This window comes from Oreochromis niloticus, linkage group LG16, assembly GCF_001858045.2.
Source record: "Oreochromis niloticus isolate F11D_XX linkage group LG16, O_niloticus_UMD_NMBU, whole genome shotgun sequence".
In the NCBI taxonomy this organism is placed as follows: domain Eukaryota; kingdom Metazoa; phylum Chordata; class Actinopteri; order Cichliformes; family Cichlidae; genus Oreochromis; species Oreochromis niloticus.
Window position 1 is genome coordinate 13,380,123 of NC_031987.2, and position 22,182 is coordinate 13,402,304.

Consider the following 22,182-nt stretch of genomic DNA (forward strand, 5'->3'; position numbering starts at 1 on the left):
AGCTCTCTGGTTTATCAATCACTCAACAGTGGGCCATTGATTGCTTTGTCTGGGATCCAGGGAAGGATTGCAGCTATGTTTACAAGGATTACTGTAAGACAGTTTAGTCTCAATAGAGTGGAATATGGCTGCCTGATCTAATACAGCCAAATATGTTCAACTCCACAGTACAGGAGAATATTTAATTATATATCTGCAATTTTAAAAAAAAAAGAAAAAAAGAATAAACAGGAAATGCCAGGTTTGCTCCTTATACTCACTAATTTTCATGATTTGTATTTCTGCAAAATGCCCTAACCCAAGAACAGCATTACTGAGCTAAAATGAATGAAATTCTAATTGTTTACCATTTTAATATCTCATTTTTTAGGGACACTGTGCACAGACTTTATTCTGTCAGTCTACTGCAGATATTTTCATGCCTAGAGTATAAAGGAAACTGAGTAAATAAAGAATTATGCCAACACTTTATGACCTTGATTGCAGCTAAATGAAGCAGGGTCTCTCCCTTGTGGTTCCTCTTCATAACTGCAGGGCTTCCTGGACTGGGCCGTCCAACAGACGCACCATTAAAACAGGGAGATCTCCTGTAACTTTCTGTGGAGGGGCTGGCTTGAACAGAGGGGCTGTCCCTGCCCTCTTTTCTGGACTTTTTGGTGCTCTTAGGGGTAGTCAGAGATGGAGGATTTAGCACAACTGGAGAGATCGGACTCAATGATTTTCTCCCCCTTCTGCCTGGAGAAGGTCTTGGTCTTTTTGGAGTGTTGTCCAAAGTGCTGTTTCTTTCTTCGGTCCTGGATCTTTTTGAGGAATGCTCGGATGGAGACACGTTCTTGGGTTTTTTGGGGTTATCATTTGGTTTGGGTACATCTGCAGACAGCTGGTCATGCTGAAAGGCACTTTCCAGCGAGGGTTGAACAGGTTCGGTTTGGCAATTCAGTACAGTCTCGCTGCCTTCTGAGAGACTCTCTCTCACTGTGCTCTTGGCAGGACTGAGTTTGTCAGTGCTCTGCTGTGCCATCTCAGGCTGAGGCCCATCATAAGTGACAACAGGGCTTAGGAAAGAAACCCTTTTACTGGACCTTCTTGCTCCATCAGCACACACCTGCTCATTTTCAGAGAGATGAGCCTCTTCTGGGATTCCCCATTGCTGGTTTATGGCTTCTAACCTTTTCTTCTTCACAATTTCCTTCGTCTGTTTTCGTGTGGTTCTGGTGGCTCCTTGCACCGGGACATTCCTGCTGGTAGCATTTTTCTTAGTTGACCTCTTCTTCCTGTTGTTTGTTGCTTCACTGTTGCATCTTGGAGAAGAAGAGGAGCCAGAGTCTTGGGAGGACGAGGTGAAATTGAAAACTGACAGGTCCTGGCATTGAGCAGTGAGGGTGTCTTGCTGTGCTGCAGCTGTTTCTCCAGGAGACCTGCTGTCCGGTACGGTGATCTCTGCAGCCTTTTGGACTGTGCAGCGTACCTTGCGGCTGCGGGGACTGAACCAGATTTTAAAATTCTTCTTGTTTTTAAGTACAGGGCCATCAGGCTGAATCTCAGCCACAGATGAGTCTGCAATGAAGTATGAAAAAAAACCCAAATATATATATGAAAACAAAGTGCTAACAAAAATTATCACATGGAACTATTCAAGCTAATTAAGAATAATTTATATACTGAAAGTTTAATATTGATCTTTGAGGAACTGTTCTTAATTTATAATTTGGGGTGGTTTGATGATGACCTTTTTTCCATGTTTTCTTTTGTACGAACGTCAGTATTAGTTGCATTTCAAGGATGGTCCTTTAGTTAGGTGTTACAGTGGTTACATACGAGTACATAAACATACACATATAAATGAATAAAGTGCTCAAGGTAGAATAGCAAACACTGATGCTACTGCTAATGGGATCCTAATAAAATGCAAGAAAGCAAAAGAAAAAAAATAGCAGAAAAAAAAATCCCTCATAAACAGAAACTGCACAGTTTATTAGGTGTAGTGAAATAATAATGCTAACATATGAAAGACGTATGGGAGCACTTCGTTTGCTTTCTACATCTTTAGTTGTTTTTGTGAACACTGACAACAATGTGTAGATTTGTTCCCATTTTAACTACATGGCTTTGAAAGCCCTTCTGAAATTCTTTGTCAGAGCTGAGATCTACTTGCAAACTAAACACTAATGTGGATAATTGCACTGCATAATTAGTGCCATTACCTGGATGCCAGATGGGCAATAAATACAATAAACCAAAGGAACAAGCCACTAACACTGTCAATCACAGATCAGATTAGTGGAGGAAAATGTTTGAACATTTCAGTCAACAAGTGATAGAGGAGGGTGTGGAAGGATGAGTGTGGTGAGAAAGATAATGAACCAAACACATGGATTTCAAAAGATAAATTGTCAATTATGCTTTCAGGCTGCTATATTTTTATATATAGCTTCACTCTACCTGGATTTTTAATAGGATTGAGCAGGGACTCTAAGCCACAGAAGAGTTCTACAATGCTGCTGAGCTGCCTGTTGATTTGGATGTCCTTCACCCACGCAGGGCTGTGACACACCACACAGCCATCTCCTGCACGTGGCCCAGCACAGGACCTGAGGAATAAATACATCTCAGATTAGGAATCCACACTACAGCTCAGTAAGAAGAATAACAGACTGCATCATTCCTTTCACTTTCAAAGAACATCCAGTCATGAAGAGAAGAATCAAAATTTGGGCTGTTGTTTAAGCATGCAGACATGAATTCACTCAGTAGCCACTTTCACACATCCACTTCAGACAATTTCAGGGGAATTAGGTTGAGATATTGTCGACATTTCAACTTTCCAACATGTACCACACAGGAAAGAAAATGCCAGTTTCAGATGGATTGAAACTACTTGAAATACTTTTTGTGTTAGTGTGAAAGAGGGAACACATTATGCCCACTCACTAGCAGTAAAGGCACCAGACTACTACCTGCATTGTTCGCACAATGGCATAAACCATCACCACATAGATTTTGCATTAGGTAGCTGCCAAGTTAAACTGTGGAAAATCAAGCTGCTTTGGATATATGTGTTTTCTCCACTAACTCTAATAACTGATGTCTAAAAGTTCAGGGCTACAGTGCATGTGTGAAAAGCACTATAGTATCTGAGAGGGGAGGCAAGACTATGCTCCCATATTAATCTATGATGGAAGGAAAAACATACTGCAGGTTTTAAAAACCATTCAGATTTACCAAACAGAATTGAGCCATTAGTCTTATTGGCTACAGCTGTCTTTAAGAGTCCTATTGGTGTTTAATTAGTTAGAATACACTTAAGTTCATACATTACCTGCACAGCATATGCTCACATAAACCTAAGCAAACAGGTTCCTTCATTAAATCTGAGCTGGGGAAAAAAAGAGACCAAAACAGACAGAAAATAGGTTAGTTGGACAACTGTTGTATGCCCCCAAGATCCACAAATTAATTTAAAGTGAGATAAAAAAAAATTAAAAAAAAAAAACATAAGGCTATGTGGGCACGTTTGCAGGGCATAAGTGTCTTTACAATAGCCTCATTAGGAATGCAGGGTGCTGCAATAGTTTTTGAGCCAAATGTGTAAAATCTGAACTTTAGAAGACCCTGAAAACCTTAACATAAAGTGCATTACCATCATAAAAACAAAAGCACAGTCCCGGATGTTTAGCAGCTTACACTCTGGGGCAGTCCGGGACCTTGCGATATGCAGAAATAATCACCTGAACTCCATCACAGCTACAAGTACAGTCACACATAATTCTAAGCAGCACCCCACTGTCTCTGTTTTCAATACGCTTTGCGCTGTGGTCTGTCACTTATTCGGCGCCAGATCGCTTAGCAAAACATGCCAGCGTGTTCATTGACAGGTGCTGCAGGCGTTATCGCCGCTATACCGTAATTGTTGTGGCCGAGTCACAGGTTCAGTATCTGCGGTTTATTGTGATGACACGGTTTACCAGGTTATATTTTGAAAGCTTTCATCGTTGAAGTGCAGGCTGCGTAGTGTTTTCTCCTTGCTGCACAGAGGTCTTCAACATCTCATTGCAGTGCAGCCCGCGTGTGGTAATTAAGGATGAATTGAAAGTGAGGTTCTAAAGTTAACGATAATGGACAAGGCTAGAGGCACGGTTAAGTTTCTTCCATGTTGCTTTGCATTTCTCCATAAGCATCAGGCCACTGTTCGACTAAGCAAACATACCAAACTGACATTTACATATTTGCTAGGCCATTCCCACCACTGTAAGCGTAAGACAACACTTCGTTACTTTTGCTGCTACCTAAAAGCTTAAAAAAAAGACCCCGTTTAGCCTGACTTCCAGTACTACTAGATGACGCACGGTTAGCTTGCCACTCGATACTGCAGTTAACGTTTACTTACCATTTGGAACAAAGTAGCAACCGTCGGAAGTTTGCTACCGCCTCCTTGGTCTTCTTCCAGTCCACTGTTTGCACGGAGCTGTCCTCATCCATACTTAGAAAAGGAGTGTTGCTCTGTTGTTGTTGTTGTTTTATTAATCAAACAGCAAAACAAGTACAACTTCCTCTCTTACTTCTTACATCTCCCGCCAAATATTTACGGAAGTGAGCAGAGCGCATTACCACAGTGGATTTGTCGACGGGCATACCGGTAATGACGTGAACGCTGACGTAGGGGTTTTTGTTGTTGTTGTTGTTTTGAGAATCGGACGTGTGAAATGGACGGTGATGAATGAATACCAATACATATGTTAAGACTGAACATAATTTTGTGGTATGTCTATGGATAATATCTTATATACAGTGGATGATGGTTCTAAACTTCCCTATTTTGTTACAGTGACAGTCCAATTTGTTTAACTTCTTTCGGCTGCTTCCTTTTAGGGGGACGCCATAGTGGATCATCTGTGCCCATCTCGACCTATGTGTACTACTTTCCGCTGTCACACTTTCACAACATCCATGAATCTTCTCTCTGGTCTTACTCTTTTCCTCCTGCCTGGCAGCTCTATATTGAACGTCTTTTGTCCGATATATTCACATTTTCTACACATGTTCTGCCTTGCCCCTCTGACTTTTCTTCAACCTGCTGAACCTGAGCTGTCCCTCTGAAATACTCATTTCTAATATTGGTCCTCCTGCTCACTCCCAATGAATATCTTAAACTCTACAACCTCCACCTCTGCCTCCTGTCTTTTTATTAAAGTCACCATCCCCAAACCATACATCATGTTTACTATTTTGTCAACCTTCCCTTTGATTCTTGTTTTTAATCTTAGTCACAAATCACTCCTGACACGCATCTCCACCTACTCCACCCTGCTTACTCTCTCTTCTATACCTCTCTTGTGCACTGCCTATCACTTTGGATGGTTGACCCCAGGTATTTATACTCATCTACTTTCAGTACCTCTATTCCTTGCACATTCACTGCTACACCTGGGTTTCTCTCATTCACACTTTCTATTGACTCTCATTCCTCTTTTCTCCAAAGCATACCTCCACCTTACTAGGCTCTCTTTCACTTGCTCCCTAGTCTCACTACAGATCACACTGTCATCTGCAAACATTATAGTCCACAAAGAGTCCTGCCTCACTTTACCTGTCAACCTGTCCATCACCACTGCAAACAAGAAGGGTCTCAAAGGTGATGCCTGATGTAATCCCACCCCCACCTTCAATTCATCTGTCACTCCTACCACACACCTCACCACTGTGTCTCTGTCCTCATACATGTCCTCCACAGCCTTCACATACACAGTCTCTTCTACGCTTCTGTACTTCTCTATCGACACTCTCAAAGCAAACATTGCATCTGTAATACTCTTTCTCGGCATGAAGGCATACTGCTGCTCTCAACAGCTCTTTCCCATAGCTTCATGGTATGGCTCATCAACTTTATCCCTCTGTAGTTACTACAGCTCTGCACATGACTCTTGTTCTTGAAAATTGATACCAGTACACTTCCCTGTTCCTCTCTCCTACACATTTCTCTCTATATATACTAACTACCAGCTAATGTGTCAAAAAGCTATATATTGTGAACAATTAAAACCTATGGATGAATTTTTGTGCATGTAATCAGAACAATAAATCAGAAAAAACAGAGAAGCGTTATCTTCTATCAGTTGTAAATTTCCTAGCCTCTTTTTTTTGTATTTTTGTATTATCCATTTGTCTCTATATCTCTGAGACTAGTCATTAATATTTTCTTTAGGCTATGCTAATATCCTACACTTAACAAATGCAAAGAGACTTTGAATAATCTTTGACCTAGACTCCTCTTTTGACTGGCATTTTAAACAGATCTTTAGGAATGATTTTTCTTCTGCAGAAATGTGTCAAAATTAGCAATATCCTGCCTCAGGGTGATGCTAAAAAAAACACCAAGTCCTTGCAATTGTTATGTCTGGGCTGGATTACTGTAATTCCTTATGATAGACTTTTCCTGAAAGGTCCCAGGAGAGGCTTCAGTTGATCCAAAACACTGCCACCAAAGTGCCATCCAAGACTAGGATGAGAAAAAAAAGATTCTTCCTGATTTGTATTTAAAATCTTTCTCCTCTGATATAGACCTCATTTATCATGCCATCACCATATCATTCCAACAGAGGACTTCATTCTCAAACTGCAGGCTTATTTGTGATTTGTAGTTTACGTAAGTAGAATAGGAGAAAGAGCCTTCAGATATCTGGCCCCTCTACTGTGGGGCCTAGTTTGAGCTTGAAAGACATTAACTCTTTCCGCTTTTAAGATTAGCCTTTAACTTCTGCTATTATAGGTGCAAGGTACTTGAGAGATTTTGTCTGACGCACTGAGTACAGTTCCTTCACTCCCCCTTTTTTTCAGTCCATGTGCATGTTATTAACTTTTGTCTAATTTTTCCTGAAACCTTTTTTTGTTGTTTCTGGTCTCTTCATGCTTCTCTTTTCTGTCTCCCCTTTCCCCTCACCAGTCACTGCAGTTGGCTACCTCTCTGAACCCTTCCTTAGGTTTCTTCTTGTAAAAAGATGGGTCTTCCCCAGTGTCGCAAAGTGTTTGCTCATAGGGCATTATATGAATCTTAGGGTGTCTACCTTACAGCACAAAATAGCTGGTGATATAAAAATAACTGGTGCTAAATGGATAGAACTGAACTGAATTAATTAGTAGAAATGCAATAATACATCTGCAATGTTTTTATAACTTATATTGACCCTGAAGCAAAATCAAAGACCTTAAATAGTCCCAGTTCAGAAAAATAGTAGAAGCATACACAGTAGGCAAATGAACAACAGCTGCACTTGAAAAATAGCTTTATTAAATTATAAAAATAGGCTTGATGCAGTTAATACCACATGGAGCAGGTCCATAGGCAAAAAGTCTATTAAATATTCAGTACAGTCATTCCAGAAGTTACATATGCCCTTGGAGAAAGTGTTAATGAGTGAGGGGAAAGTGCATATTAAGCTCTCAGTGTCAATATTTTCTTTTGTCAAATTTCATCTCAGGAGCAGAATTATATGTAGTTCACATAAAAAAATACATTACTTTTTGTTTGTGTTATATATTTATTAAGTGAGTATCTTATGATATTGTATAGTGATGGTTTGCCACCAGTGACCTTAAGTAAAAATCATTCTAAATATTTTTATTAGTTATGGTATAATATTCTAGGTAAAGGTAGGTAGGTAAAAAGAACCCTAGCCACAGAGAGAAATTAACAGACTACATAATTAAATTAAACTTCCTAAATAATGTGACCTGAATGATTCAAAGTGAACATGCAAACAGTGTTATGTAGAAGAGGAATTATCCACCTCATCTACGGATGTATGCAGATGGCCATGTATTCTTGTGCTTTTCATCAACAGTTTGATTTGGTAAGAAAAAAAAGTGTAATTTAACCTTCATATTCACAGTCAAGAGACTAAAAAAAATTATATTCCTAAATAGAACCCACACACATTTAAGTCACATTTTCTACACTATTAAGGTCAGATTTAGTGTGAATGGACACACACTAAAGATGGCAGTCAGCTCTATGCTTGTACTTCATTTTCATCTTCGGCGTCAATTGGTATGGTTTCCATGCCGATCTTCCCCATGGCGAAATTGATGAAGACCTGTGAAGGTTCAGTAATAATGTAAGAGCCATGTCAATATGAAAGGCAATTATTTTTCTCTGACCTGCTTAATTTTGGCTGGTCAGTTTCCCACTGCCCCCACCCATCCTCTCTGTTTTCTGCCTATAGTATGTTCCAATCCCCGAGCCTCAAAGGGGTAAAGTGGTTGAAGAATATCAGCACTGGCTGCATATAAAGCTCTTGGATTTTCACCCTAACTCATATTCCATTTATTTTCCCTCAGGCCTTCCCTCTGTCAGTTTCCCTCTGCCTCTTTTAAACTTTCTCTTTCTCTGTCTTTCACTCCCACTCAGCTTTCTTGTGTCCCTGCTTCCTTTCCCACCTCTCTCTTCTTCTCTCACTCCCTGTCCCTTTTTTCTGTCCCTTGCCACCATCAACCCACACCTACAAAAACCTCACACTAGTTCTTCCCCTCTCTCAGTTTATGTTGTCTCTTTTTTTCTCACCTCATCCAGTGTGGTCTGGCTCACAGAGAAGTGCTTGATCTGCAGAGCATTCTTGTTGGACTCCAGCTGGTCGAAGATGTCAGCCAAACCTCCAGGAGCAAATGGGACGTGGTACTCCACCACAGTCGAGTGCTGGTCCTGTGTGTTGAAAAAGGATGACCAAATGTGAGGTTAAAAGTTAAAAGAAAGTGCTCATTCTTCTTTAACTATAATTCTATTCTTGCACCTGTATGAAGAAAATAAAATCCATCTTAATCTTACAATGCTGCAAACATTATTTTGGGGGTAGAAAATCTACATTATTTTTAAAATACTGTATACGCACTGCACTTTTGGTAAGGGCTCTGGGCACAGCAGGTACTTATATAATGAGTTTCCTTCTATTCTTAGCTGAGCAAGTCAGCATTATAATGAAGAAAAGTCCACATGGGTAGCGAGGTATCAGTTCATTTTTATAGATTCTTTAATGGTGCACTGATTATTATCATCATATTAACACTGACTCAAACTAGTATTGTGAACGGGGTTAATCACGGTGACAAATACACAAAATTATCACCCAGCTCGGAAGGTAACCCCATGCTTAAATGACTGATTTAGCGTTTTCACAGGCCACAACTTTGCTGTTTTGGTTCACTCCCACGTTCCCTCAGGAGTTGATGAAGACTAAAACAGTAGGAGTGAGGCAGACAGAAACATGACGCCAAATTAGTGCTTATGCTGATTCATGTCTGCTGGATGTGTATATAAGCAACTGTTTGCTAACACGTTTGCCTTAAACACTAACAAATGTATCCATATTTATATATCCATCTGTTATATATAAACAATCTAAAGGACCTTAGAATACTGCCAGGATTTATCACAATCACTACATCTGTGGATGTATTATATTAGTTTGTTAGGCAAATAATAAAAGCTCATAATTCAAGAGTATATTGCCTTATTAATTATTAATTGATCATTAATGCCTCGTGTACTTTAGAGTTTATAGTGCATATTTAAAAATATGCACGCAAAGTAGTCAAGAGTCCTTTTTTTACCAAGTACTCTTGACTGCTCTGGATAGCTCACCTTGAGATAAGTGCTGGGGAATCTGCGCTGCATGAAGCTAGTGATTTTCCCTACGTCACAGGAGGCCTCAGCCAAGTACATCTTCACAGTGAACCCACTGCCAAACCTGCACGAGGGAGATTTTATGAACAAAGCAGAGTTATTACATGTCTGAGGCATGGGGCTCTGGTGGTGGAGTGAGAGAGTGTGTGTGCGTGCATGTGTGTGTGTGTGTGTGTGTGTGTGTGTGTGTGTGTGTGTGGTGGAGGGCACTGTTCTTACAAATGAAATTGAGCATTCAACTGCACAAAGGACCATAGGGGGCAAGAAAGAGAGGCAGTGGAGACAGGGTGTGGAGAGCAGTAATGGCAGGGTTGTAGGATGAGGAGAGGTCACTAACCTGTTCTTAATGTGCTGCAGGGAGCCCAGGCATCGGAACTGACCTTTCACCATGATGGCAAGACGGCTGCACAGTGCCTCACATTCCTCCATGCTGAGATTTGGAGACAAAGAGGGAAAGATAAAAGGTCATACAAAGGTCCATTAGGATAAAAGTAATTACCCATGCCAGCTGTCACACAGAAATAAAAATATATATATTTATATATGTTATTGCATTTGTTATCTAGAGTATGCTGTGGGAAAAAGATTGAATGGCTTTCTCCTAGAATGCTAATCATCTCTGCACAAATCTCTCCTTTGTGCTAAGGTCATATAATGGGTGCATGATATCTTCTAACCTGTGGGATGTGAGAACCACGGCGCACTTTCCTTTCACTTCCTCAGAGATGATTTTCCATAGGTGACGCTTAGTACGAGGGTCCATGCCAGAGCTTGGCTCATCCTGTGGATAACGGAGGAATGAGACAAGAATAGAGAAATGGTCAAAACAGCATAAAGGCATCAAATGAAAACATGGAAGGCAGCATGTAGCAAACACAGCGTAGTGCATAGAGGGAAGGGCACAGCAAAGAAGAGAGAGTAAACACATATATAAATGCAAAATAGGAATGGGGATGGGAGGTCCAGTGTTGCATGCAGAGCAAACAACAGAGAAATGAAGACAAATCAAACAAGGGAGCACTGGTTACTGAAGAAAACATGGGGAGGAAAAGGGAATAGCTGAAGACAAAAAGGAATAGGAAGAGAAAAAGAGAAGAGAGGATTTGATGGAGACATAAGGCACAAACAAACTTAAAAGCTACAGGCAAGACCACCCCTCGGGTAAGCTTGGGTAAGCAGACTAATTAACTATATGAGATCTGTCAAGTCTAAGTGATCGATATCTGCTTTCCTTCAAAGACCATTTCAGGAGGAACGGTGCAGAGTTAGTTTAATATTTGTTGTCTGGTGACTTGTTAGGAAATTAAATGTGCAGCTAGAGCAGTGTGAACAGGTGTGTCCTCACCAGGAGAAGGATTTGTGGATTCCCGATGAGAGCCAGCGCTGTAGAGAGCTTCCTGCGGGTGCCACAACTGTAACCGTCGGTAATGATGTTTCTGTGGTAGTTGAGCTGCAGCCTCTTCAGTAGGTAGTTCACCAGCTACAGAGGAAACATGCAGGGGATTACAAAGTGGATGGACAAAATAACAAACAGCACATGTGAGAGGACTCTAGTTTGGCATTAACTAATCCCAGCCAGAATGTGACTACACAGATATTGTAATAATTTTTAATTAGCAGTATGTTTTCTTTTTTAATTGGTGGTGCAGCACTTTGCTAGTTTACATGCCAGTTGTCAAAGCAAATCATTTATATATTACTGCATGGACTACCACCTGTAATCTTCTTTTTAGACACTTTACATGCTAAGTGATAAGCACAATTAATGATAGAAAACAACAGTAATTAAAGGTAATAAAATTTGCTTTGCCTTTTTCCATCCATGTTTATATCAGAATCAGAATACTTTATTAATCCCTAAAGAAATTATGTTGTGTATGCTCTGTATGTATTATATATATATCTGAATGTAGATCATGGAAATTTCCAAACCCCGTCTGTTGTAAACTGCTAATCATTGCAGGAGATGTGTAATGGTCTTTCAGTGATGTAACGGGAGTCGATAGGTCTAATGATTGCTCCTCGTGGCTGTTTGACCCCCTGCCTTCACCCCAAAGCAAAATGAGACAGTGTTATAGACTACCATGCTGTTCCTAGCTTCATCCACATGATAAAGCTTCAAACAGATGCTGTCCCTTAACAGCCAAATCACAACTGCAGTCACTTCAAGACGCTTTCTATTGTAAGGTAGAGACTCTAAGATAATGCAAAGAACTCAACTGGAGACCCTCAGTGGAGATCCAATATATAACTACACATACTTGTTTTCACAATAGGAAAATATAGATTTACATGATAAAGGGTAAAGGGTGATTCTGTTTCTTACTGCCAATTTTATATTCATGTTACGCGTGTAACTGCTTTCTCCCATTTCGCCCAGTACAGCCACACAACAAATAACTAAGGTATCTATCTATTCCACTTCCATGAATATTTAATTCTGTTTGTACAGCAGTGATGACTTTACTCTGTGACTTTATTCTATCTAAACTCTATGCAGTCCCGGGGCTGCAGAAGCTGATGCAGTATAATCCATTTGGTGCATGGCAGTTGATCCTGTGTGTTAAACCCAGCAGGGATCAAAAACCCTTAATGACTTATAAACATTTCAGTCACTTAAAACTCTTCAAGGCTTTCCTGTTAATCAAATAAAATAGTGTGCTGTAAATACAACTACATTTTCAAATAGCTTAAAGTGATTTCCCATTGGTAGGCTTTAGTCTTTTTCCCATTAGTTGGCAAATTTGGAAACCAGATCGATGAAGCAAGTTAATGCAATAGATACCTTCACTTAGAGTCTCTGCTGTTTCTCTGTAAGACAATTCGCCTTTTGTCTAGAGTTTTCATTACCATTCACTGTTTTTAAAAGTTTCATACTAGACAAATACACAGTATTTTGTATATGTGAATGATAAAGACTGGTAACATAGACTATTCCTCATGCAGCAGGTTCAAATCAAAATATGATGTTTTTATGTTCTCTCATAAAAGCCGCTTTCTATCACCTTTGATGTTACAGCTCATTAAGCCAACAAAACCATGTCAATGCAAAATGACCCCATTAAGGCCTGTCTCATTATGCACAGCTAGGGGACTGTCAGTAGGAGACAGCATAAGAGGAACTCTATATATAACCTCAGCTTTGAGAATTAGCCTGATGCTGCTGCAGTTGCCATTATAACCATTGTTGTCAGTATACCGACCGGAGAGGAGGGGCTGTAACAACAGCAGTGAGGGTGATTAGTGTCAGACAGATCCATTTCTGTGCTTTACTGTCTGTGTAAGCATGTGTATCTATGTGCAGCACACTTGGTAATGTGCGTGCTCAATTCTGTTGGTAAAATGCCTGAGACTGTCAGAGACAATGTTTTTGTTGTTCTTCATTCTGACCTCAAAATGGTGCAGAGAGAGAGAAAAAAGCAGACAGCGCTTACAGCTTGTCATGATATTTTCCACAATTTCTCACACTCCTAAGAGCTGCTTATTTTTGTTCTTCTCTGTCTTTCAAAAAATAAATATTGATGGGATATTGATATTAAAAATCAGCACACATCACGTGCTGATTGGTTGCTCTGCAGAGTCCTCTAACAGGCAGACACACTCAGCAATCACCACAGAAGCAAGATTGATTAGTTCTCAGGAATGATAAATGAGAAGATTGAGGCTTAAGTGGCATGTCAAACAAGATTCTCCCGTCATAAAAGCAGAATTTAAATATAAATTTGTCCGCAGTAATGCATACTACATCAGCTCAGTTCTGAAGTTTGGACTGCGCAAGCTGACAACAAAAGCTTTTTCATTTCGCTACAGATTCTACAGCTTTCATCACACATCATTCATCGCTGCACACTTTCTGATTCAGTATGCATAGGAGCAGCATCAGCTACTAGTCCTGCGCTGGAAGTGCACCTTTGAATTTATATCAGATCCTGTGTCACTTTTTGAATGCTATTGTCACTTGGCAAAGTGACAATAGGCAGCACTGAGTCTGCAGCTCTTTCTTACCCGGTCTGTCTCCCACTTTGAGACGCCACGTATGCGAGCGTAGAAGTACAAGTGCTCTTCTCCAGTGAGCAAATCATCCAGTGCATCCACTTGAGGACAGTAGCCGATGTTAATTCCCTGTTTCCGGCACTCCATGATGTCTACCAAACGTCTGGGGGGAAAAACACACACACACAAAGAAAGATTTTCTTAAGCAGCATTCACCACATGATGTGGGACAGGTAGGCATGTAAGGTGTTTCAGAGGATCTGCTGTCTGTGGGGTGCTATCTAGCTTGCTAATATCCACTTTATATACTGACAACACAGCAGGACTGTACATTGCTACTTGTATGAAAGCTCTTCAGATACATCTTTAAGATAAAATTGCTAGTTTCTAAATCCCAAAACTATCATATTCAAATTTTCCCCAATAAAAACTAATAACATCCCTCATATGTGAATGATTGCATTACGTAATTAAATTTTGGGATTACCTATGCACCTGTACCAATAAAATGAAATTTTTTCTTGTAAATGTTTAATTATATAAGTCATCTTTATTTTGCTGGAATGTGTACATACTTATCCTGACACCTCTGCATCACTTTAGTGTTCAGCTAAGATGCAAGAGTGGTCATAAAAACACAAATATTCCCACTAAGTTAATTCTGTGATAGGTTATCACAGTGGTGGAAGAAGGGGGTAATAAAGAAAAACAGATTAAATACAAACATGCACTAGGCCACATTCGCATGTTACATGAGTAAATATATTCAAGTAAAGCTTACCCATCCCAGTCCTTGATCTGTGCAGTGCCATCAGTGGGGCTAACGTCTCCAGTCAGCATCTTGAAGGTGGTAGTTTTTCCTGCTCCGTTCACTCCCAGCAAGCCAAAGCACTAAAAATAAACACTAGTTTCTTAGTAACTTCAAGCATTTTGCTATTATGCAGTACTGCGACGTAAAGATGGGTTTTTTAAAGATCAGCTAGCTCTTTAGGCCAGTATTTAGTGCTGCAAAACTGTGTAAAAAAAGAAGTGTGTCCAAAGAAAGCTTTTTCATACAACCAGACATCTGAAGTAATAGAATAAAAATGACTCGGATCAAAGACTGGACTGAAGTTGGTCAAAGTAAAATAAAGGCTTTGAGAGTAAATTAAAATGACAGCTTAAAATGATCACTTTTTACTGGCTGCAGAAGAATATGAAAATGCTGGGCTGTCTTTTTAGTCCATATTAAAATGTACAATGTTGTACAACCTTGTTATAGCCGCCAACAGTGGCTCCAAATCCTCTGCTGTGTTAATAACAGTAGGCTGTTGGTATTTTAAATTAATTCCAATCTTTGACGAGTCCATTGCACACAGCGACTAGTACCACCATACAGCTCTTCAGAAATAACAAAACAGGCTGTGTGATTTCTGGGTAATTATAGAGTTATGCTGCTGCCATAAGAGATTAGTCATTATTACACAATACCCCCCATTTTGCTATCCTCTTGCCTTAGAACAGGTTTACTATATTAGTATTCTGTGCTCCTGTCTCTGAGGCTTACCTCTCCTGCAGGAATGCCCACAGACAGATTCTTGACAGCGTGGACCTTCTTACTGAGGTGTTGATAGATCTTTGTGAGCCGGTTGACTTGCAGTATGTCTGAGCTGGCTGCTCCACTGGCCACTCTGAGATGCTCAGACACCACATCCTCATCCTGATCATCATCATAAGCCGCCTGGGGCACAGTCTTGATGTAGCAAATTAGACGCCTACAATACAGAAAGATTGTTGTTTTGTTTTTAAATAAGTGCAAGGCATTCAAGTTAATATAAATGTTTTATTTCCCCCCCCCATACCTGCCACAAAAAAAAATAAAATAAAATCAACAAAATCTTGGCCCACTTAGAATTAAAAAAAAAATATCTAATTTTACTTGCGATTGTCTTCTCTAATTACTTAACATTGCTCTGTTGCATATTTAACCACCCCGTTGCATATTATCTGCATTTATCACATCTCATTTTCAGATTTTTGGCTACAAGAAGACTGCTTTATCAGTGTTAGCAGAAAACACATCTTGTGCATTTGCAAGTCCGTCCTACCTTTAAAGAAAGCAACTGAAACTGATCTCAGTTAAAGATTCTGTGAATGTATATTCTCCTTTATATTACCAGCTCTGACGTCTGTGTTTCTCACCTGACTTTGCGCATTAGAGATTTGTTGATCAAGAGGCGCAGCGTGAAGAAGACCAGGCCCTGGATGATGGAGGAGATGAACATCCATCCCAGACCTTCTGTGGAGAATGGGTTCTTGTAGGCATCGACTCCATAGCCACTGAGAATCTGGACCTCTATGTCACCTCTGGCCAGTTCCATCAGCCCGTTCCCAAAGCTGAACTGGGGGAAGATGAGGAAGGCGTAGCTCAGCTTCTGGAAGATTTCCTGGATTGCCTACAGGAGAGAAGGACAGAAGAGGGGACATTTAGAAGAAGCTGAGAGAAAGATCTGAGGATGTGAAACTGAGTTTAACTGAGCTCATCTTGAATTTTTCACTTTCCTGTCAATGGACAAGCAAGGCATGTTTTCTAAGTTTCCCCTGATTCTTACAGTTAATCTTACCTCAGGATTGCGCATTGATATTTGACCCAGAAAGTAGAGGATGCAGGTGGTCAAGATGGTGTTGACACTGATGAAGAGGTTGATGCACACGTAGCTGATAAAGGCCATCTCTGCATCCCTGAAGATCCCGGCAAACAGATACATCCATGGGAAGGTGGAAAACCTGAGGTGACAGAATAATCACATTTTAAACTTGGTATCAGCAAAAAATAACTCCACAGATGCACTTCAAAGCTGCGGTAATGTGGTTGGGTTGGTTTGAAATACAGAAAAACAGTCAGAAGGTTATAATATAAAATTAATAGTGAAATTGTGCAGTCTTGCTTACAAATGCACCTTCTAAAACATAGGCTGGTGTGAAGAGAGCCAGACAGAGTAGCTATGAGCCTTAAGAAAAAGAAGCCAGCAAAGAATACTGAAAAGAGAAGGTGGAATATACCATGCTACAAGGAGGGTAAGCATTCAGTCATGAAGCCAAAATAGAGGAAGATAAATTACTTCTCCCTATATTGTCAAGGTGGAAAAAAGACCTTTCTTTTTTTGTTCTCTCTTTTCCCTCGCATAATCTGTTTGTCCATTTGATTGTTAAGTCTGGGTCAGCAATACAGAGAGGAAGAGAAGGAGGGGAGAAAGAAATGAAAAAAAAAAGAGCAGGGTGGGAAATGAAAGAGACAGACACAAACAGATAGAGCCAGACAGAGACAAAGCATCTGCATGCTTTGCCCAAAAAAGGTGCTTGGTAGGCAAGTGTGGGTGCCAAGTCATGACAAGGAACAGAAGCAAGAAGGCTGAACACCAGACCAGGTGGGTGCAGCCTGACAGATGGAGCACTGTGATTACTCATTGCTTGGGAAGGAGACATCTGTCTGATAAATGAGAAGCAGAGTGCTGACTTGGCCTTCTAAAATCTAGGGCTCAGGGCGAGGCCTCCAAACAACAACGGCAAACACAAGAGTGTAAACCTCAGCAGCAGCTCGGGGATTGATGTAAATAATCCCAGTAATTCAGATGAGGCGAAACATGACACATCAGTGGTTTTGATACCATCCCCAAATCTCTTTGTCAGACTGAATTGAAACCTTGGTATTTCGAGATTATAGCTAACCTCTATCTCATACTAAGTCATTCTGTTATTGCCATAAGCCCTGTTGCTTCCTGATTCCTCCCTTTCTCCCTCTCTAGTGTCTTTGCCTTGAATGGGATAAACATGTTGGCAGTGATTTTTCCATCAGCATTGCAGTCCTACTGCCATCTGTCTTAGCAAGAAATTCACAATAAAATTTTTTGCAGCGTTTGCTCGTCCTTATGCTCTGCACTGTAAATCCAACCTACTGGCACAGAATTGCAGTGCATGTGTGGAGATAGGCTTTTGAAAATGTATAAACCTTTCAATGATTGCTTGACTTTGGAAAGTCCTCTGCAAGAAATGTATTGTCCATTTGAATGAATCAGTATTTTCCCTGTTTGGCTCCTTGGATGAGCTGGGTTCATGTTGAGGGTGATGGGCCTGCTGCAAGCATAAAGCACCATTCAATGAATAGGTTTGGTTTTGAGCAGTGCAGATGCTTCTGGAAACTTCACACACTTCCTGCTGTTGTCTCAGCAGGGCAACAGCCAGAACAACACATTCACCATCTCTATGACAGATTTGATGCGGTTCCCTTAAAACATTTTTTATAAACATGTCCATCATTCAGTGTGGTTCAGGTTGAAAATAAACTCAGAGGTAAGTAAAAAATAGTTACAGTACTGTGCAAAAATTTTAGGCAGGTGTGAAAAAATGCTCGAAACAAAGAATGTTTTCCGAAATATAAATGATTGTTTACTGGCCCCAAATGTATCCTGCAGCAGGATGATGACCCCATTAAGAAATCATTAAGAACTATCTTCAGCACAAAGAAGAACAAGTACTGGAAGTGATGGTATGGCCCCCACAGTGCTCTGATCTCAACATCATCAAATGTGTCTGGGATTACATGAAGATACAGAAAGATGTGAGGACGCCTACATCCACAGAAGATCTGTGTTTAGTTCTCCAAGATGTTTGGAACAACCAACCAGCCGAGTTCCTTCAAAAACTGTGTGCAAGTGTACCTAGAAGAATTGATGATGTTTTGAAGGCAAAGGGTGGTCACACCAAATATCGATTGGATTTAGATTTCTCTTTTGTTCATTCACTGCATTTTGTTGATTGATGAAAATAAATGATTATTAAACTTCCATTTTTGAAAGCATTCTTTCCTGCACAGTACTGTATATTGCAACTAAAAGTGTCATAAGCAGTCATTACAGTACAGACCATTATCCTAGTGAACATTTAGGCCATTAGCAGTCTCTTTAATTTACCTCTTTATGAAGTGGTAGCAAAGATTACCTGCACTAAACCTTTCAATCTGACTGCTTGTCTAATGGCTACGTTGCTATTGTGTTGCATCTATATTTTGTGACATTGCCATGTTCTCTGACCTTAGCCATTAGTAAGTATTATAATATTATATGACAGAATGATACCCAAATTAAGTTAAAATAAAATAAATGTTTGCTTTCATAATGGAAAGCAATCCAGTAGTATAGCTACTATACAGAGAACAATCTCTAAAAGATTGTTTTCCAAAATTTTCACCCACATGAAGGACTGGTTCATAATCAAATACATTTTTGTCAACAATATACACTCCAGTACAACTACAATGTGACTACAATTAGTGAATCTACTTTTTTCAAAGTTACTGACCCAAAGAGCACCAGGAGGAGAGTGACGGCACCCAAATTTTGGCGTTCTGTAAATGCTGGAATCTGGAAGGCAGCAATCACAGCAACGGTCGCAGCTACGGGGACCAAATAGATGACCTATGGAAAAAGGTGGGGCACGATGAAGCAACAGAAAGTCACTTCATTTAATAACTTTTAAAAAAGATATATGGATGAAATTAAGTTGAACACATGGTTTTCAATATTGTAACCAATTTACGAAATATGACGTTACCATGTCATAGATGAAGTTTACAATCCAGTAGAAGGACTCGCTGATGCCAGCGATGTGCTGAAGCCTCTTGGACCCTTTTTGGTGCTCAGTGACCTCATAGATGGCAAAACTGGCTGTTGTAATTGAGAAGCCTGTGAGCACGCACATAGCCACAAGGATGTGGAGCAATCCCTGGACACTGTGAAGAAAAGATCATCCAGGTTATGTGATTAAATACCATTAACCATTGAGTTATCATGAATAATGCACTTATCATGTTACTGGGCCATGCATTGTGTGGCGTTTTTTTTTTTTTTTTTTTTAATTTTGTTCTGTTCTTTTGAATTAAAACTAATACAATAGCAACAACAAAGGGTGCAGAAGAGTAAATATAAACTGGCGTTCAACCAGGTGTATGTATTTTCTGAAAATACGAGCTCATTTTAACCAGAATTATCATATTATTCCCTACTGGGACGTGACTCATTTGAACTACTGAGGAATCTCACAATGAATGGAATCCCATTTATAACAAACAGCTTTGTGAAAAAAAATCTTTGACAAGATAACAGCAAGAGAAACAGATCACTTCATGCAGAGAACAACTTCACACTGCTGTTGCTGTACAGTCAGCAAGCCAAGGGTGTTGCTGTGAGACTGCAGAGCCTATTGTCCAGATTAGACCCCAGAAATCCAGTTGAAGCTTTGATCCCCTCAGTTCGTCTTCTACCCAGCGTGTTCATTTAAACTTTCTTGATGCCAAGCCAGTACCTGTTCGTCTCCAGTGCTCTCTCGCCTACCCTACATGCAACTGAACTACTTTTACCACTCCCCTCTGGCTGGGGCACAACACCTCAAACTAAACACAATGAACTGCACGAAGCTGAAAAGAGGATGAAGATGAAGCTGGCAGAGTGTCCGAGTGGGAAGGAGTGAGAACAACAGAGAGGGACATGTGGTGGGCGTTTCAGGGCAGCACTAACTACAGAGGATAGCCAGGAGCGACAGCTACAGAGCAGGCTTGTTATCAAGACAGCCAGCATAGCCTTAGATTTTCTCTCATGGGCAAAGCTACTATATTGTGAGAATCAAGACATTTAGAGTAATAAGTCTGCTGTATCTTTAACACAGCTCAGGGCAAATCAATACATCTAGTAAGAAAGCCTAATATCACCCATTCAGCTGCTACAGCATCTCAGCAGACTACACCTATTAAAGTTTTACACAGACACTGAACATAAATATGACATATGTGGAAAAGCCGACCAATAACTCTAAAATTGCCAGTAAGATGCTTAGTAGTAATAAGGCTCTAGAGAGGACAGACCTTCATGAGGCCACAAGGTCAGTCCAATCCACTCTCAAAATGATGTATTTGATTTGATCCTCTGGAACATGTGCACACATCCATTTAAACTAAATCTCTTTTCCACCTTTACCGAAATATTCATTCCAAAACTTTCATTAAATTGGGACTCTGATCAATACTGTAAGCTTAGGGAAATCCATTTAGAAAATCAAATATGTATAAATAATGCTGTCATGTACATCCTTGCCCTGAATCCACCTTGAATTAGATTTAAAAAAAAACCCAAACCCAAACACATAAACACATGATTAATTGGGGAATATTTTCACAGATTAAGATGCAAATACAGATCTATTTTTCTAAGATTATTTGTCTAGTAATGCACGAACAGTCAATTCAGCAAAAGAATTTTAAGCATGACCCTTACACTACATCTTCATCATCCGCCCGTCCAAAATAGGGTTGGCTGTAAACTGAAATGGCTGTAACAGAAAGAAACAGAGTACTGTGTTAGCAAAAGAAAAACAACAGCATGCAAGCTATTTTTCAGCACAGGAAGCAAATGAGCAATGATATTCTCTTAGCCTAGGACACAGTCAATTGAAAAATATAGCGGAAGATGATTTCATTTGCCAGTGCGCGCAAAGGAAATCGAATTTTCTTTATCATTTTTCTGGGTCTTCGAGATGCTCAGAGACATGAACTGTAGCCCTACATATTTTGCATTTCCTGAAATAGGAGTGTGAGTTCACCTACAGCACAGAAGCCCCAAAGCAGGCTGCAGGATTAGCATTACTCAAGACAACTTTGATGAAATTGATTAGTACCACTGCCTAAAACATCTGTAATTACTGATACTACAAGACAACTGCACTGAATTCGAATGTTCCCATACCTGGTTTGTGTATTTGCAACGATAATTAGCAAGAGTTATAATAATAAGTATAGTTAACCAACAGATATTATTTATGTTGTCATAGTAGTCTGAAAATCAGCAAATACCCCCATTTTAGAGAACCTGAGCCATTTGCGCCTAAAAAGCCAATTTTGCCCAAAACCTAAAAAGCAAATATTCGTGCTTTATTTTGACTGACATGTAGTTCAACTGGCTAAACTAAAGAAATTGATTATCTATACTATGTTTAGTTCTAACAGACTCAAGCTGAGCATGTGTTTTCAATTCACATCTTCTAAAGGTGGACTATTAGACAGGTGAGAAAATCAATGCTTTCTGAAATAAACAACACAGTTGCAGGTAGGAGTGATCTGGACAGTAGTGTTATTGTACAAATGCACCAGTGGGTAATTTGTAGTCAAAAATCCTGCAAGTCTGGGATAAAAAATCTGTTTGATGCAAACATCCAGTGGGGCCCACCTCCAAAATTAAAGTGCTGTACACAATGCAAAGGTTAGGACATAATTTTTGACAGATAAAGCAGTCACCTTGAAAAGTAATCTCCCTGGATCTCCACCCCAGACAACCCCTGCCACCGCTTTGAGTTTGCAGGTAACATTTAAATGGTTACACTTTACCCTCAAGCACTTTTATCATCCACTGGGGAATAAATATGTGTGTGTGTGCCCGTTCTGCTATTCATACATGTTTTTATGAGCAATTCTATATATGCATTTGTGTATG

General features: G+C 40.0%; 2 protein-coding genes and 1 long non-coding RNA gene across 5 annotated transcripts in view; 1 reads left to right on the forward strand and 2 right to left on the reverse strand.

The window, feature by feature from the left end:
* Nucleotides 1-4,621, reverse strand: part of bard1 (BRCA1 associated RING domain 1) — a 23,057-nt gene extending 18,436 nt beyond the window's left edge. The window contains exons 1-4 of one of the 2 annotated variants that reach the window (XM_003445348.5): nt 4,388-4,621; nt 3,320-3,376; nt 2,443-2,591; nt 476-1,557 (exon numbers count right to left, since the gene is read on the reverse strand). In XM_003445348.5, coding sequence (XP_003445396.1) covers nt 476-1,557; nt 2,443-2,591; nt 3,320-3,376; nt 4,388-4,479 — 1,380 coding nt within the window. In that variant the 5' untranslated portion in view covers nt 4,480-4,621. Of the gene's footprint in view, nt 1-475; nt 1,558-2,442; nt 2,592-3,319; nt 3,377-3,965; nt 4,303-4,387 lie in introns of those variants that run through there. The other variant, XM_025903739.1, reaches the window with a different exon arrangement.
* On the forward strand, nt 4,498-10,344 carry LOC109197611 (uncharacterized). 2 transcript variants are annotated; one of them, XR_003216727.1, is made up of 3 exons: nt 4,498-4,636; nt 8,567-8,722; nt 10,031-10,344. It is a non-coding gene; the product is annotated as an uncharacterized LOC109197611 (long non-coding RNA). The 2 variants fall into 2 exon arrangements; XR_002058672.2 differs by lacking the exon at nt 4,498-4,636 and adding an exon at nt 4,653-4,759.
* Nucleotides 7,264-22,182, reverse strand: part of abca12 (ATP-binding cassette, sub-family A (ABC1), member 12) — a 57,223-nt gene continuing 42,304 nt past the window's right edge. Inside the window, 14 exon segments of the mRNA XM_003445347.5 lie at nt 7,264-8,090; nt 8,558-8,695; nt 9,632-9,737; nt 10,011-10,103; nt 10,351-10,454; nt 11,019-11,153; nt 13,679-13,829; nt 14,448-14,557; nt 15,213-15,420; nt 15,848-16,101; nt 16,270-16,432; nt 19,004-19,119; nt 19,256-19,433; nt 20,971-21,025. Of these exon segments, the coding sequence (XP_003445395.1) occupies nt 8,007-8,090; nt 8,558-8,695; nt 9,632-9,737; nt 10,011-10,103; nt 10,351-10,454; nt 11,019-11,153; nt 13,679-13,829; nt 14,448-14,557; nt 15,213-15,420; nt 15,848-16,101; nt 16,270-16,432; nt 19,004-19,119; nt 19,256-19,433; nt 20,971-21,025 (1,895 nt within the window). The 3' untranslated portion in view covers nt 7,264-8,006.